Source organism: Falco biarmicus, chromosome 16 (assembly GCF_023638135.1).
Source record: "Falco biarmicus isolate bFalBia1 chromosome 16, bFalBia1.pri, whole genome shotgun sequence".
Lineage (NCBI taxonomy): Eukaryota > Metazoa > Chordata > Aves > Falconiformes > Falconidae > Falco > Falco biarmicus.
Window position 1 is genome coordinate 4,976,111 of NC_079303.1, and position 14,162 is coordinate 4,990,272.

The 14,162-nt window shown below is 42.5% G+C and overlaps 1 protein-coding gene across 1 annotated transcript; it reads right to left on the reverse strand.

Annotated features, from left to right (window-relative positions):
- Window positions 1-1,223: 1,223 nt before the first annotated feature.
- On the reverse strand, window positions 1,224-13,967 carry PM20D1 (peptidase M20 domain containing 1). Its single transcript, XM_056361309.1, has 13 exons — window positions 13,723-13,967; window positions 12,260-12,346; window positions 11,431-11,663; window positions 9,928-10,014; window positions 8,999-9,132; window positions 8,449-8,568; window positions 7,607-7,682; window positions 7,312-7,373; window positions 6,968-7,046; window positions 5,791-5,862; window positions 4,807-4,975; window positions 3,994-4,093; window positions 1,224-3,178 (listed from the first exon to the last, which is right to left on the reverse strand). The coding sequence occupies exons 1-13, from the start codon at window positions 13,925-13,927 to the stop codon at window positions 3,049-3,051; spliced, it is 1,554 nt and encodes a 517-aa protein (XP_056217284.1). The 5' UTR covers window positions 13,928-13,967; the 3' UTR covers window positions 1,224-3,048.
- Between the last annotated feature and the right edge of the window lie 195 nt (window positions 13,968-14,162).

The following is a 14,162-nucleotide window of genomic DNA, read 5'->3' on the forward strand; positions in this document are numbered from 1 at the left end:
AAAGAAAAAAACACAGATAATTATCAGAAGTGACAGGAAAAAATGGGCAGAGATGAGGAATGTGATTTTTCACCACTGGATCCTGCAAGATACAGTCTGCTTAAAGCACTTCAATTTAATGACTTCAGGTCGCAGTAAAGCTCTGTTGAACATAATGCAGAGGCGCTGCATGATTTCAGCACTGGCTGATGAGCAACACTTAATGAGGCTCTGCAACAAACTACATTAGAGAAACCTCACGGCACACATTTGCACAGTACCTGCCAAAACCAACCCTGCCTTCCCAGCGCTGTTTGCCCTTCACTTTTTCTTCAGCAGCAAAATGAAAATCTTCAGATGAATGTCCTTTGAAGAAATGATCCTCATCAAAACACTGAGATGACTGATTTTTGGTCAGGGACAGGAGATAAAACAGGAAGAATAATTTATGTCTTTAGGACCCATTTGGTATTACAACTGGCAACAAATCCCTCCTTGCATCCCACCACCCCCTCAGTGCACAACAACAGGGCCCGAGTTTGGATTTTCATAACCTGTGCCCTACAACAGAATCACAGAACGGTTGAGATTGGAAGAGACCTCAGGACGTCGTCTAATTTTTACACCCAGGATGCTGTTGCCCTTCTTTGCCTCCAGGGCACATTACTGGCTTATGTTCAACCTGTCCACCAGGAACCCCGCGTCCTTCTCTGCAAAGCTGCTTTCCAGACAGCCCAGTCCCCAGCGCAGGGTTGTTCCTCCCCAGGTGCAGGACACTGCATTTCCCTTCGCCAAACTTCACGAGAGTCCTGTTTTCCCATTTCTCCAGCCTGTTGAGGTCCCTCTGAATGGCAGCACAACCATCAAGTGAGTCAACCGTTCCTCCCAGTTTTGCATCACCTGCAGACTTACTGCGGATGCACTGTCCTATCACGAAGGTCATTAATGAAGATGTGAAATGATATTGAACTCCCACTGCCATAGTCATAAGTGAAGACTTTAAATTCAGTCATCTTTATAGAGACTGGCCAGAGGAAAAAAAACCCAAACACCAAACCAAAACCTTTGCTCCACCTCCCACACCCAGGGATGTACTTTATTCTGTGCTGTACCCTGACACATCACTTTTGCTGTGTCTGCAACAGAGTTTGCAAGAGGAATGACACCTTCACAAAAGAGCCATAGACATGTGGCTAAACAAATTAATGACATTAGGGCACAAAGACAAAACGCAACAAACCGTAAAAGATGCAAGCTATTTACTACCCAATAATGCACAAACAGAGTTAGCGAATTTTGTATAGAAAGGGGAGCACCAGGGAGGGTGCAAATATTAAAGCAGACTGGAAAATATGTGGATGTGTTTTGATGGAAACTTTATGACTTGCTCTAGTGTCGAATCAGGTGTGGAAATGACTTCACTGCAATTATACAGTTACATAAAAAGACTAAATAATAATCAGAAAAGAATTTGCATTCCTTGTTTTATTAGATGAACATACTGATCTGGTTTCAATTATTTAGTAGATGGATACAGTTTTAGCCCATTGGCCATACTGATAAGATCAGACTGCAAATAAATAAGAGAATGGTGAACGGAAAGAATAGGAATCACAGTTCCATCGCTGTTTTTCAGGATATGTTTCAAGGTATTTCCTGTACATTCCCGTACATTTTACAATATGAATTTAGAGTAGAACAACTACCCATTCCAGTGTATAATTCAAGTTCTGAAAGAGACACACATCTCTGGAACAGTGCAACTGGAGGAGCTGCACTAGTACCTGCAGCGCAGAGCCTGCATATCAGTGTAACAAAGCAACTTAACTTTCACCCAGTTCTTACTTTGGCTAACAACTGGTTCTTAGTTCTTTGTTTAATTAATAATGGTAATCCCAACTAAAGAGACTATAAAGGCCAAAATGCTTAACTCTTTTAGTGCTAACAAAGATAGGCATGCTAGTGCAAAAAGCACAAGATGAAATAGAGTCAACATCAATGGCCTGTCGACACTAGGATTCCCAAAGAGCCGAGTCAACAGAAGTGCTGCAGTGAAGTGAAAACTGCTTGCATAGGCAGTGAAGGAACAAAGACTCTCTGCTCTCACTGAACTGGAAGAAACTGAAGGGCTTACCGATCTTTCACAATCAAGTTCTCAGATGAGGAAGAGAGATACATACACTACAGAAACTGATCCAAGTGAAAGGAGAGTATGTGTGAACAGACACAACAATTTACTTTCTTATTTAATGCTGCAATTCCTTATTCTGACACCCAGCTGCAAACATACTCTTTGATATGGCCCAGGGTAAGAGAAAAAAAAAATAAATAGGCACTGACAAGGCAGGAAGAGAAGTTTTCAGCACATCTGAGATCAGGGCAACATCAGTTAAAGCAACACAGCTAGGACTTCTGGAGCTCAGTATTTTGAAAGAGAGTCAGAAATCTCCCACGCTTGCACACAGAACTTGGCAGTAGTAAGTTAACACTGACAGCGGTTGAGAGCACCGTTGATGCTGGTTGAGAGCACTACCTGGGGAAGAAGCCCACACCAAGCAGCAGTGCAATAATCTCAGGGCAACCCTCCTAGTGACACGAAGCCTACACCATGTCACAAACCTTTCACGTGAGCTTTTGACAGACACATCATTTGTGAAAAATCAATGAACCGTATAAAATGAGTTTGTCAAAAGTGCTCATAGGAAGATTCACCTCTCTTACTGATAGGTGAGTGACTGCTGATTATAGCTTAGATTTTTAAGTGACTATCAATTTCAGAGATTTACAGAAAACGCTGAAAAAAATTAATACCATCAGCTTAATGGCTGCATGTTGCACGAGGGATGAACAGAAATCAGGGTTATTTGTCGTGTTTTCTCCAGGTTCTTATCACTTCCCAGCAAACTGTACATTTGCCTAACATAGCAACCCACAGTTTTTCCATCTGTTAGTAAACCACAAAATACAAATAGCAAATTCCAGGTGTAGCTCAATACGCAACACACAACTGCCTCTTACAACCCAGACCCCAGAGTCCACCTTAGTAGCTGCTCTTCTCGGGTACGTTTCTCACAGCTCATGGGAGTTTGCGTGAGGCTCCGGAACCTTGTCAATATCACAGTTCTTTATCAGCTGAAAGAGGAACTCGACCTGTTTCTCATAATTCTCAACGGAGATTCGCTCATTCAACCCATGGATCCTGGAAGAAAAAGAACGTTTCACATTCCAGTGTGTGTTTGTGACCCATCCGCACATACCCAGCACCCTACTTGCCTGTTTACTTCATAAAGCAATAGACAACATAAAAATACAGCAATATACACCAAATACTGCACTGTAACTGCAATGTCTGTTCTTCAGGCCAACCGAATTTTCTCATTCTAGGGCTCAGAGCACAGCTAAGTCCATGGTGTATGTGGAAAAGTAGAAACGGTATTCCAGCTCTCTGGCCATTTATGTCACCCTCCTGTACAGCTGCAAGAACGCTCTACTCCTGTATCATCTGCAGCTCAATAAATCCAATCTAGTACATGCTAAATAAATAAACAATCCCTTGCATGATGATGTTCTTTGTCATCACTTGATGCCAGGAAACCTAACTTTCAGCTTTAAGGACAAGTAAGCTCAGAGTGGCATGTGTCCAAACATAGGGATAAATCTCTTAAGCAAGGGCAACTACCAGAACACCACCTTCCATACTGCTGCGCTACATAAAGGATCCAGTCAGCTTCACAGCACTGCTGTACTACTGAACCCGCCACCTAACTGAGGTCTTGCCTGCATTTGAAGTAAAGAAGAATAAGGGCTAACACTCTCCCAGGGTAATTACCATCCCCTATTTGCGCAGCACCCAAATCTGCAGGAAATGGGCGGCCAAACAGAATGTGAGGCACCACCACCACCACGCCAAGGTATACAAGGTTGGGTTTCCTTCTTCTGCCTAACGCGTATCGATCTTTTCTTTCACCAGTCCCCACCCCAAACAGCTGCCCACATGCAGACAGAATACAGTACCTGGGAAGATCATCTGGTTTCAAGAGCAGCGGGTTAAATCGATAAATGGCGCTGGTGACGTTAGTGAAATGCCTGCTGTCTGTGTTTCCAATACACGTGCCTGCAAAACAAACCTGTTTACTTTGCATGAGAGCAGCAATTTAATGACCCACACTTTTCCCAGAAGAAAGGAAAGGCATCTGGTAACAGTTCTATCTAACCCCTAGGTACAGCAAAAGCAAAATCACTGGAAACCGTTTCTCGGTACATGCTGGAAGAACATTTTCTTCTTCATGAACAGGAGGAGCTGAACATATAATTCAATCATTCCAAGAATAGCCATGATACTCAGCCTCCACAGAAGTTTAAGCTTCAAACTGCAGTCCAACAAACTCTGCAGAACTAGGAAGGAGCTGCGAGAAAGGGAAGGGGCTGGGATCATATGAAACAATACAGGAAAGAAGGAATGGCTTTGCCAGCTACAAAAACAACAAAAGAAGAGCTAAAGCAAGAAGACCTCCTACTCTCCCTCACAATTCCTTTCTTCCTCGAAGAGGTTTCTTTGTATGTGCAGAGAGTCAAATGCAAGGCTCATTGTTTCCATCAGTTTCCTGTTTGCTTTTTTACTTCCACTACTAAAAAACAACATTAAACCTTTTAAAACATAAAAAGGGAAGGGAATAAAAAGAGGAAAAAACAGCTGTTTCCAGTAGTTAACAGCTGGGGTGGGGAAGTACACAGAATATGGAAGCAAGTCAATACTGGGGGATGCGGGAGAGAAAAACAAGGCGGAAGCTGGAGAGGAAACAATAATCATCATGTGCTTGCTGTTACCTGGGACTACGCTGTTAACATCTGGGAAAGTATCCAGAATGGTTCTTTGAAAAATATGGACTCCAAACGTCTGGTCATCCCAAGGGCTGATGGGGAGTGGGTCAAAGGCCTCCACTACATCAATCTTCACTCTGTCATCAGCAACAGTGTTTCTAACTGTCTCTAGCACCTATGGATAAAACAGAGATTAAACAGGCAAAAGAAATGAGAGCACACCCCTTCGAGATGTCAGCGTGTTCCACTTTCCATAAAACATTTGTCCATGAATGGCCAATTGTGGCTGCAAATACAGATGCATAGTTATGACTGAAATTGTGTGGCAGTCTCTCTTCCTCTTACTCAGTGGATGGCTAATTTTTTTTAACCCCAGCGCAATCAGATGCACATTACTGTCTCAAGGTATTCCTGAACTGCTTCGCTCTGGAAAAGCAAGTGGTCAACCTGCTGCTACTTTGTTGTCCCAGTAACTAATACAGAAAAAGCTTCCACAGCTGTAAACTTTCAGCAAAACCTTGGGAAGGGACAATACTATTTCCTAACAATGTTTCACAGCTGTCCTTGGCTGGACAGGCATGTCACACCTACTGAAGTGTGCAAGATTCCCATATTCTCCCATGTCACAAACTTGAAACTTCCATAAGCACATACGATCCACATGCTTTTGGGCACAAAGAAGCTTCTGAAATCTGCTTGATGTAACTGCAGGTTTGGTCTACCTCTTGCTGTGCTCCCCATTCAGAAGCCATAGTAAACAACACACTTTACAATCCATCTCAAAGGAGGAGAAAACACATTAGATAATCTGCATTTCTGACCGTGTCCATAAAAGAGTAATTCCCAAATCTTCCTCTTCTACTGCCCATATGGATATAGGGAGACATAAAGAAAGTATTCTCGGACAGATCTGCTGCCGTAAATGGCCAAGTGCTACTCTGCTCCGAAAGTGATGGAGAACAGCTCCGCACTGGGGGGTACAGCGAGTACCTCAGCAGCCTTTTCTGCAGAGTGGATCCGGAAGTTCACAGTTGCTTTTGCAAAGGATGGGATGACATTTATCTAGAAAAAAAAGAAGGACCAAAACTTAAAATGAAGTTAAAAACAGATTAAAACGCCAACTGCAAACTCAAACTGCTCAGACAGCTCCAGGCCTCAGACTAATGCTTCACCGTTTCCACTTATGTTAATCGTACTATCTCTTTCTGTGCTCTGTGTTAAAATACAGTAAATCTCACCTATAATGCAGGTAACTACACAAAGAAATGTTCACCAAGTCAACAAAAATGAAGTTAGCTGTTTTATAGATAAGTTTTCCTCTTCAAGTAAACCCTCTCCCTTCAGAAACTATACTGACAAATTCTGAAGGTTTATGTTGGGTTTTGTAAGCAACATTTTTACCTCATTTCATATTGCTTTTCCCCAAGTATGAGACATGTAAGTCGTTTAAATTATGTTACTGAAGACACATAACTCTCCTTTTCGACACAATGGGTATTTATAATTTTGTTAAACAAAAAAGATACAATCTTCAGAAAAGAAACCCAAGAAATCAGGGTGTCACTTCTCTCCTGGCCACTCAGTGTCACTGTTCAGCCACTGCATCTTGTTCTCTTGTCCAGTGATGCTTTTCAGTAACAGATTTTTTTTCAGGGACACACCAAAAAGCCTGTTTATTTTTCAGGGCTAGAGTATTTTTGGATAGCTACACCTCCTTATCAGGGCAAGATCTGGTTGTATCAGCCAGAACCCGTTATCTCTCAGTCCAAGGTGCACATTAACCCTACTCAAATGAAGGTAAACGCCAGGCCCGGGCTCACAAACACAAGACCCCATCTGGGCTAGGGAAGTGTTCACAACTGTGACTGTTTCAAATACCATCATGGATACTTTACATGATTACAAACACTCTTTCTTGTCCACCCTGAAATATAAACACTGAGATCTTTTTGTGACAGACATCAGATACTTCCAAAAGGAAGACATTTTCAACTGTAGCTAAATCCAAGCTACATCTGAAGTAAAAATGAAACTGGTGTTCCAGTGACACCACACAGGGCCTAAGACCAAGACCTGTACTGATCTTATAACTGGATATAAATAGGTGGAAACCAAACATCCTAATTGTCTCATCACAATACATGGAGAAAAATCAAAATGAAGCTACCTTGATTCCTGCATTAAACATCGTGACTGCCGTAGTAGTTCGAATCAAGGCATTGGTGGAAGGCTTCCAGGCAAGTACTCTTACAAAAAAGAAACAATCAAACCAAAGAACATTTCAAAGTTTAGTATCGATAAAACGATAAAACACAAGCACCACAATTACATAGGCAATAAGTTGAATGATGGCCTATTCAATTAACAAAGTGATTATTAACAGTAAAGCACTAACATTGTGTAAACTATGAAATGGTATAACTGATTTCCTGGGAGGACTAGAAATGGTTAGTGGTCTTATCTTTTAATGGTGAGAGGCTGGGAATGTTTATCAAGGATATATTTTCTTACCTGCTAACAATAGGTGAAAACAGCCATAAATTGCTCATGACGAGATTGAGAGGAAACCTGAACTAAGTGGAAGAAATAAAACCCCAAATCAGAAAGTTTCTAGATTTCAAGAAGACAGTGTAGTCACTTGGCTATGGCTGAAACGATTCCAGCAGAAACAATTATCCGGGAGAAAGGCCAGCTTAAGTCTTCTCCTTTCCAGGAACTACGTAACTATGCTCTAAATTCATATGCTAGATTACTCTTCACTTATTAATATGAAAATCTGAGAATGAAATCACAGTTCTTTCCTCACCTCTGATGCAAGGTACTCCATAGTCATGAGTTCTGGCCCATGGCCAAACAGATTGCGCAAGGGATTCTGCTCCAGCCTACGGCAAAGCAAATCAACATTTGAAATTTAACGTATCTGACTATTAATGCTCCAGAAGGTTGACAGGAATTTAATTTCTGAAACGTGTCCATGTATTTGAGACACAATCACACTTTCCTCTCCTGGTAAGTAAATCTGTGAGCACAGCTCCACGACAGATTTCTGAGCATTCCAGTCGCATGCAAAGACTTCCTTTGAAGAACAGCTGAAGAAATTCAAAAGCCTGACTCTTATAAAAGAGTACATGGAAATCTAGAAAAATATCACATCAAATTCTATCGTATCTGGACCTATCAAGTTTTCCCAAAATACGTATTTATTAGCCAATTTGCTATCTACATAGGCATGTAAAGAGATGATTTACACAGTCACATTCTGACTCTACACCATGTTTATTGGCTTGGATAATTACCAGCTAGAGGTAGCAGGTATGTGCAAGAATAAATTCCAGAGAAATTCTGCAACCCAAACAAAGCAATCTCTGGTGCTACAGAGCAAATTACAGTAGACACCATGATGCAGCAACTGTCAGTCGATTCTTTAAAACCAAGACACCAGGGACAGTTGAAGCGAAAAGATACTCCAGACACTTGGCAATTATCCCTTTGCTGGCAATTGCATTTCTGCCCTTCAAAGTGAGCTACAAACTTCAAGTTCAAATATTTAACAAGAATCTGCAAAATACTCTAAATACAAATATTAAAAGAGAAAGTCACATACCAGTGACTTAGGAGTCTGCTTGACTGTCTTTTGACAGCCCTCACCTGGACATTGCTGCTGCGAGAATGCCAATACTCGTCTCCTTAGGAGGAAAGGATGAATGTCCTGGCTCTTTTTCCACCGTGAAGTTCAGTGTTAACGAACCCTTCTCTGTGATAGCAATTCTGGTCAAAGATAAAAGAAGTAAACGATTAATGCAACTCCAAAAGCACAGACTACAGGTAAAAAGAAATACTCTGCATATTTTGAGTATCATAAAAAACACCAAAGCAACAGCAACAACAAATCCTTAACAAGATCTTTAGATATTTGGAGGACTGATGTTTTGGCTCCTTTTCCAGTGAGCAGACTCTACAGCATAAAATTAAGATGCTTGCACTGGCTAAGTGGAACATTCTGCTTTTGTCAGCAGAGCTGTGATGAACAGCAAGCAAATGCTGAAGGTCCTTTGCTTGTATTTTGTGCCACTGCTGTAGTTTCAGCAACACCAACACTGCCACATGCCTTGAAAGCATATTCTATTGAAGGTCATTTCCCACAAATTAATTATTGAAATGGATCACTTTCATTGTGGTCAACTGTATTTTCTCTTACACAGCTACTGGCTTCTCCACTCCCGCAATGATGCCATCCAGTATTGCGCTTCCCTCATCTAGCAAGAAGGAAAGTTTCACTCCTCTAGCTTCCAACAGAGCTGCAATCTTCATTGCTCCCTTCCGACCAAACACCTGCGAGAATCCAGTCAGAGGAACTGATCAGATTAAGCCAAACCATTGGGAAGAATACTGGAAAACATCTCGCTGTTGACAGTGACCAGTGCTACAATGCAGAGTGCAAGAAATCCCCCAGTGAACAGCCGTATTGCAACCCATCAATAACAGATTCTTCCTAGAAAAATTCATTGGAGATTGTTAACGGCCTAGTAGCAGATGAATTTATATCCACACTGAGGAAATCTCTCCTTCACGAGTCACTGAAGGTTGCTATGAATCCTGCTAGCTCTTGGACACAATGGTATCTCAGAGCTATAAGCTCCACAGATTAGTCATTTTAAAGAGGTATTGACTATTAACAGTTCTTTGTCTTTATATTTTGAAAATGAATAAACAAAACCACCTCATCTGTCTGTCTGTTCCATCTACTAGTGGGCATACCCACAACAGAGTGAAATATTTTTGTTAGCTCTTCCTGATCATTTGTAACAAGCATGTGAATCTTACGCCAGCTTTTAATGTACTATATATACTCCAAAATGTGACTGCTGCTGCACCTTCCATGCAGAAAAGAATTTGAACACTCTGCTGTGTTCTTTTCTCTTTGCTCATCACACCAAACCCTTTGTCTATGTCACTTAAAGCCAAACAATCAATATATAACTATGACCACGTGCCTGACAGTATCTACCCGCATAACCAAGAAAAACAGGAAAGACTTTGTAGCTCAACAATGTTTAAAAATTAAGCCTTATTGCATACATGAACAATGCAAACAACTCTCTATTTCAATGAAATGAAAGAAAATACCTCTTCATCATGTCCAATACCAACATAGAAAGATCTGTGGGGTCTGTAATTTCTTCTCAGCAAAAACTCTAAGGCTTGCAGAATACCCTGCAGAAAAGAAAGCAGACTGTATTCTTGTGCATTAGCAAGGGGAATAAATGCAAAAGAATGCAATGTAACATAAAAGAAATATGCATCCACAGCCCTTAAGGAGACTTCATCCCAATCACAGTTAGGCTTTTGTTTCTACAGCTCCTACAGATGACATTCATATTCTCTGGAAAACACACTGCAATATTTTTGATCAATAATGCTTAAGACTTAGTGTGCTAACAGTGTCAGTGTACATACACAAAACACAGTGTAGGCTTGTTCTGGCTACTGATGAAGTCAGTGACAAACTGCACAGGAAGCGTCACAGTTGTAATTATCCAAGGAATTCACTGTTCTTTTAAACTGCCTATTCTACACCCAGTTTGGCTCGGACTTGAGTACCAAATCCATTTATTTCAATGAGCAATGCATTTTGTACCAAAAGTGCTAAGATGACAGAAACAGAACAAGAAAATCTGAAGAATGAGAAATGCAATCTATCATTTGCTGTATTACTTCCATCTCACCTGTTTTTCCAATTTAAGCTAGTTAATTTTTCACATTAGAAGAAATCATATTGCGTTTACCTTGTCAGCACCCATTTTTGCCACATTCACTGAAATTGCTGATTTTCATTGTTCATTTGTTACTTGTGCAGTTCACAATGGAAGGAAGCACCAAAATGAAGTTTTAAGTTGCAAGGCTTTGAAACTGATGATTAAACAACAACTTGAAGAAACTTTCTAGGATCATGGCCTATACCACAAAAAGCAGCCACAGTATCTATGACACCGGTTTGCTAAACATCTGTTTAAATTTAAATACAGGGCTGACGTGGAAGTAATCTTTGCAAGTCACAAAGGATTATTTTCCTTATTAATTTTTCTATCAGCCTTTTCCCAAATGAGAAATCCTTCACAGATCAATCTTTTTTGTACTTTGTACTAAGTACATTTGGGAGGAATAACAGCTCTTTGTTCTGACACAGGCTAGATAAAAGATACAAAGTTATTTGAATATAATGTTAAATAAACATTGTTTATTTCAAAACTCAAGCCTTTTTTAAAGGGCCAAGATTGGCTTTGAATGCCTGTATGACACCTGGGAAAAAGGTCTATCCCTGACTTCAAACACAGCATTTGACGTAAAATCTAAATATGGCATTTACCCAAATACACCTGCATCTCTGAATGTGTTTTTCTGTGTCTTAAGAGCTTTAACTCTGCTTTCTTCAGTAATAAAAGACCACTCCACTTAATCTTTAGGGAAAATTGGGAGAAAACTGCAGGGCGTAGGAATTTATTCACTAACATCCTGCATTTAAAGAGGAGCAAGAGAGACAATACAGTAAATTTCAAGAGAGTAGATTCCTCCAATCTGCCTTTCTCAGGCTTTGTATCTCTCTGAAATGGTATTACCAAGATGACGTACTATGGCCGAGTTTTTGTTATCCAGCGTTCCTCGTCCATAGATGAAACCTTCATGCTCTGCAGCTGAGAAAGGAGGAAAATCCCAGCCTTCTGGGGGAGCAGGCACAACATCCATGTGTGCAAGCAGCATATAGGGCATCAATTCAGGGTTAGAACCCTGAACAGTAAAGAGATGGCTGTATTTCCCAACAATTTCATGCTGAATGAACTTTGAAGAAAATACAGCCGGGAAGACTGTTAAGAAAAAAAAAATTAAAAACATATGAAAAAGAAAAATTAGCAATAATGTCTAATTTCATCATTATATACTCCATAAGAGTACTCATCTATTTAGCCTCAAAGGGAGCACTGTAAGTAAGACTGACCACAACAAATTTCCTTCAGGAAGCAGATGTGCAGCTTCATTCCTACACTTCTATCAATCCACCTCACTTTGCATTTACAACTTTCCTACACAAAACCAGGAACTGTTGTTCACCAATGCTGCGGCTGCTTTGCAGGTGGCAATGATGGGACTGCCAAAAAAGTAGGCCGAAGCAGGGGTAGATGTCCTTTCTTTTTAATGGCAAGGTCATTTAACCATCTCAAGGACCAAAAATCACCATTGCAAAAAGATATTTGAAACTTCTCTGTTCTAGTTTTGGCCATTGCTACACCAAAGTACACTGCTGCAGAGGTGACTTATGTACACCATTTTTGCCAGTCCTTTCCTGAGGAAAAACAAAATTAAAATATGTTCCACTGTATTCAAGAACGAAATATACTCTCTTCAACTTGTTTATGAAAATACAACTGGGCAGCAGAGATTGCCAAGAAGGAAAGTTTAGTACCTTCCTGAATGTAGTTCCCAAATTCTGCCATGGCGGTTTTATTCAAGTCCTCTGGAGATACGGAAACAGTTGGGATTTTAATAGCACCTTCAATGAAATACAAAACAGAAATCATTCAACATGAAAATCAGTCAAATAATACTTGAATTGCATTTCAAAAGGGCAAGTAATATTTACATTCCTGAATATTTTCCAGCTTTTAAAGATTACTTCACTGGATAGTAAGAGCCGTCACCATCAAAAAAAAATGATTTACTTCAGCTGTGTGTGCATGCAGCACATCAGTATTCCTTCTGATTTCGGCCAAGGTATTTCTCTAGGTACTGCAACTCTGTTTTTTCATCCTGAAGTGTTGAATGATATTGTTAGAAATGCTACTGTCCAGAAGCAGCTGCATTTTGCTAGGGCGACCTTATACCTCATAGTTATAAACTATTCCAGCTCTGCTGGCAGTTCAAGATTCTTTGTCAACAGTAAGTCAGGTTGTGACGGCAAGATTGTTAGAACACCTTCTTTAATACTGCTCCAACCTATTAAGCTATATAAACAGACAGGTCTTTTGTCAGTCCTTTTGCTCTGTCATTTAAACAGGGTGAGACAAGGCTGCTCTCCAACATCAAGTCACTGTCATGGAAAACATGGGTATAACTTAGTCCAGATCACAGCTGCCTTTCCTGGGCATCCGTCAAGTGAGGTTACAGATTCTTTTAGAAGTTGTGTTATTCAAGAAGAAACACAAAAGTAAGCTTCTCTTGTATCCATGCATTTTCCCATTTGAAAAGGATGTCAACAGAATTTGCAAGGCAATAAATCTTACAAACCAGCAACACAGGAGATTTACAGAACCCAACCCCTACTGCAACGGTCCAGGACTATCACTGCTCCAAGCCAGATTGTGGTTTCCTGCAAACTGCCAACCCTCATATCTAATACCCTCAAAGCCTTAAGCCGAAGAATGAGTCAGAGCACAAACACACCATCACTTGTTGCCGACAGCAGTGTGCAGGGTTTCAGCCAGAAAGAAAGAAAAGAAGAAAAAGCCAACCCAACAATGATTTATCCAGCGGACAAACGGATGTCTGACAAACAGAGTCACGGGGCGCCTGGTGCGTTATGCGTGTATGAGGGAAACATTTAAGAAAAGTCAACATGGGATGAAAGTTGGCTTCAGGAGAACCAACAACCGGTTTCCTCCAAGGGGAAAGCACCTGAGGAGCCTCCGTCCTCCCCACCGCCCGCTCCCACGCGGCCCACGGCCGGGCCCTGCTGCCGGCTCCCCTCCCTGCGGAGGCCGCCACAGCCCCGGGCCGGCCCGGGCCGCCCCACCCGCGACGCTGGGCTAACGGGGCCGGCAACAACCCTCGCCCCGGGGATGGAGGGGGGCACACAGGCTGCGGGCCCCCGAGGAGGTCCGGCGGGCCGGGAGGGTGCGACCAGCCAGGGCGGCCGCCGGGCCCCCTCACCTCGCAGCGCCTCCTTGAGCTCCTGCTTCTCACCGGCACTGAAGGCGGCGGTGCTGCCGCGCCTGGCCCACAGCCGCGGGATGGCCGGGGCTCGCAGGGCGTAGGCGCGGAGCAGCACGGCGGCCACCAGCGCCAGCAGCCCGGCGCACAGCCCCAGGCCCGCGGCCCACGCCGCTGCCCGCCGCCGCCCGCTCCCGCCAGCCATCCCCGGCGGACTTGGGCCGCCGCCGCCGCCCGCCCCGCTGAGGCGACGGGCGTGGTCGAGCGCCAATCGTCACGCACCCGCCCGAGGGGGTGGCCAATGGGCGGCGCGGACCCGCCCCCTCCGCGGGGGCTCCTGGGAGCTGTAGTGCGGCGCCTCGGCACAAGTGAAATGGCAGCGGGTGGGCAGGGCGCGCAGGTTTTTCTCTCTCTCCCACCCTCCCCTCCCTGAAATCTAA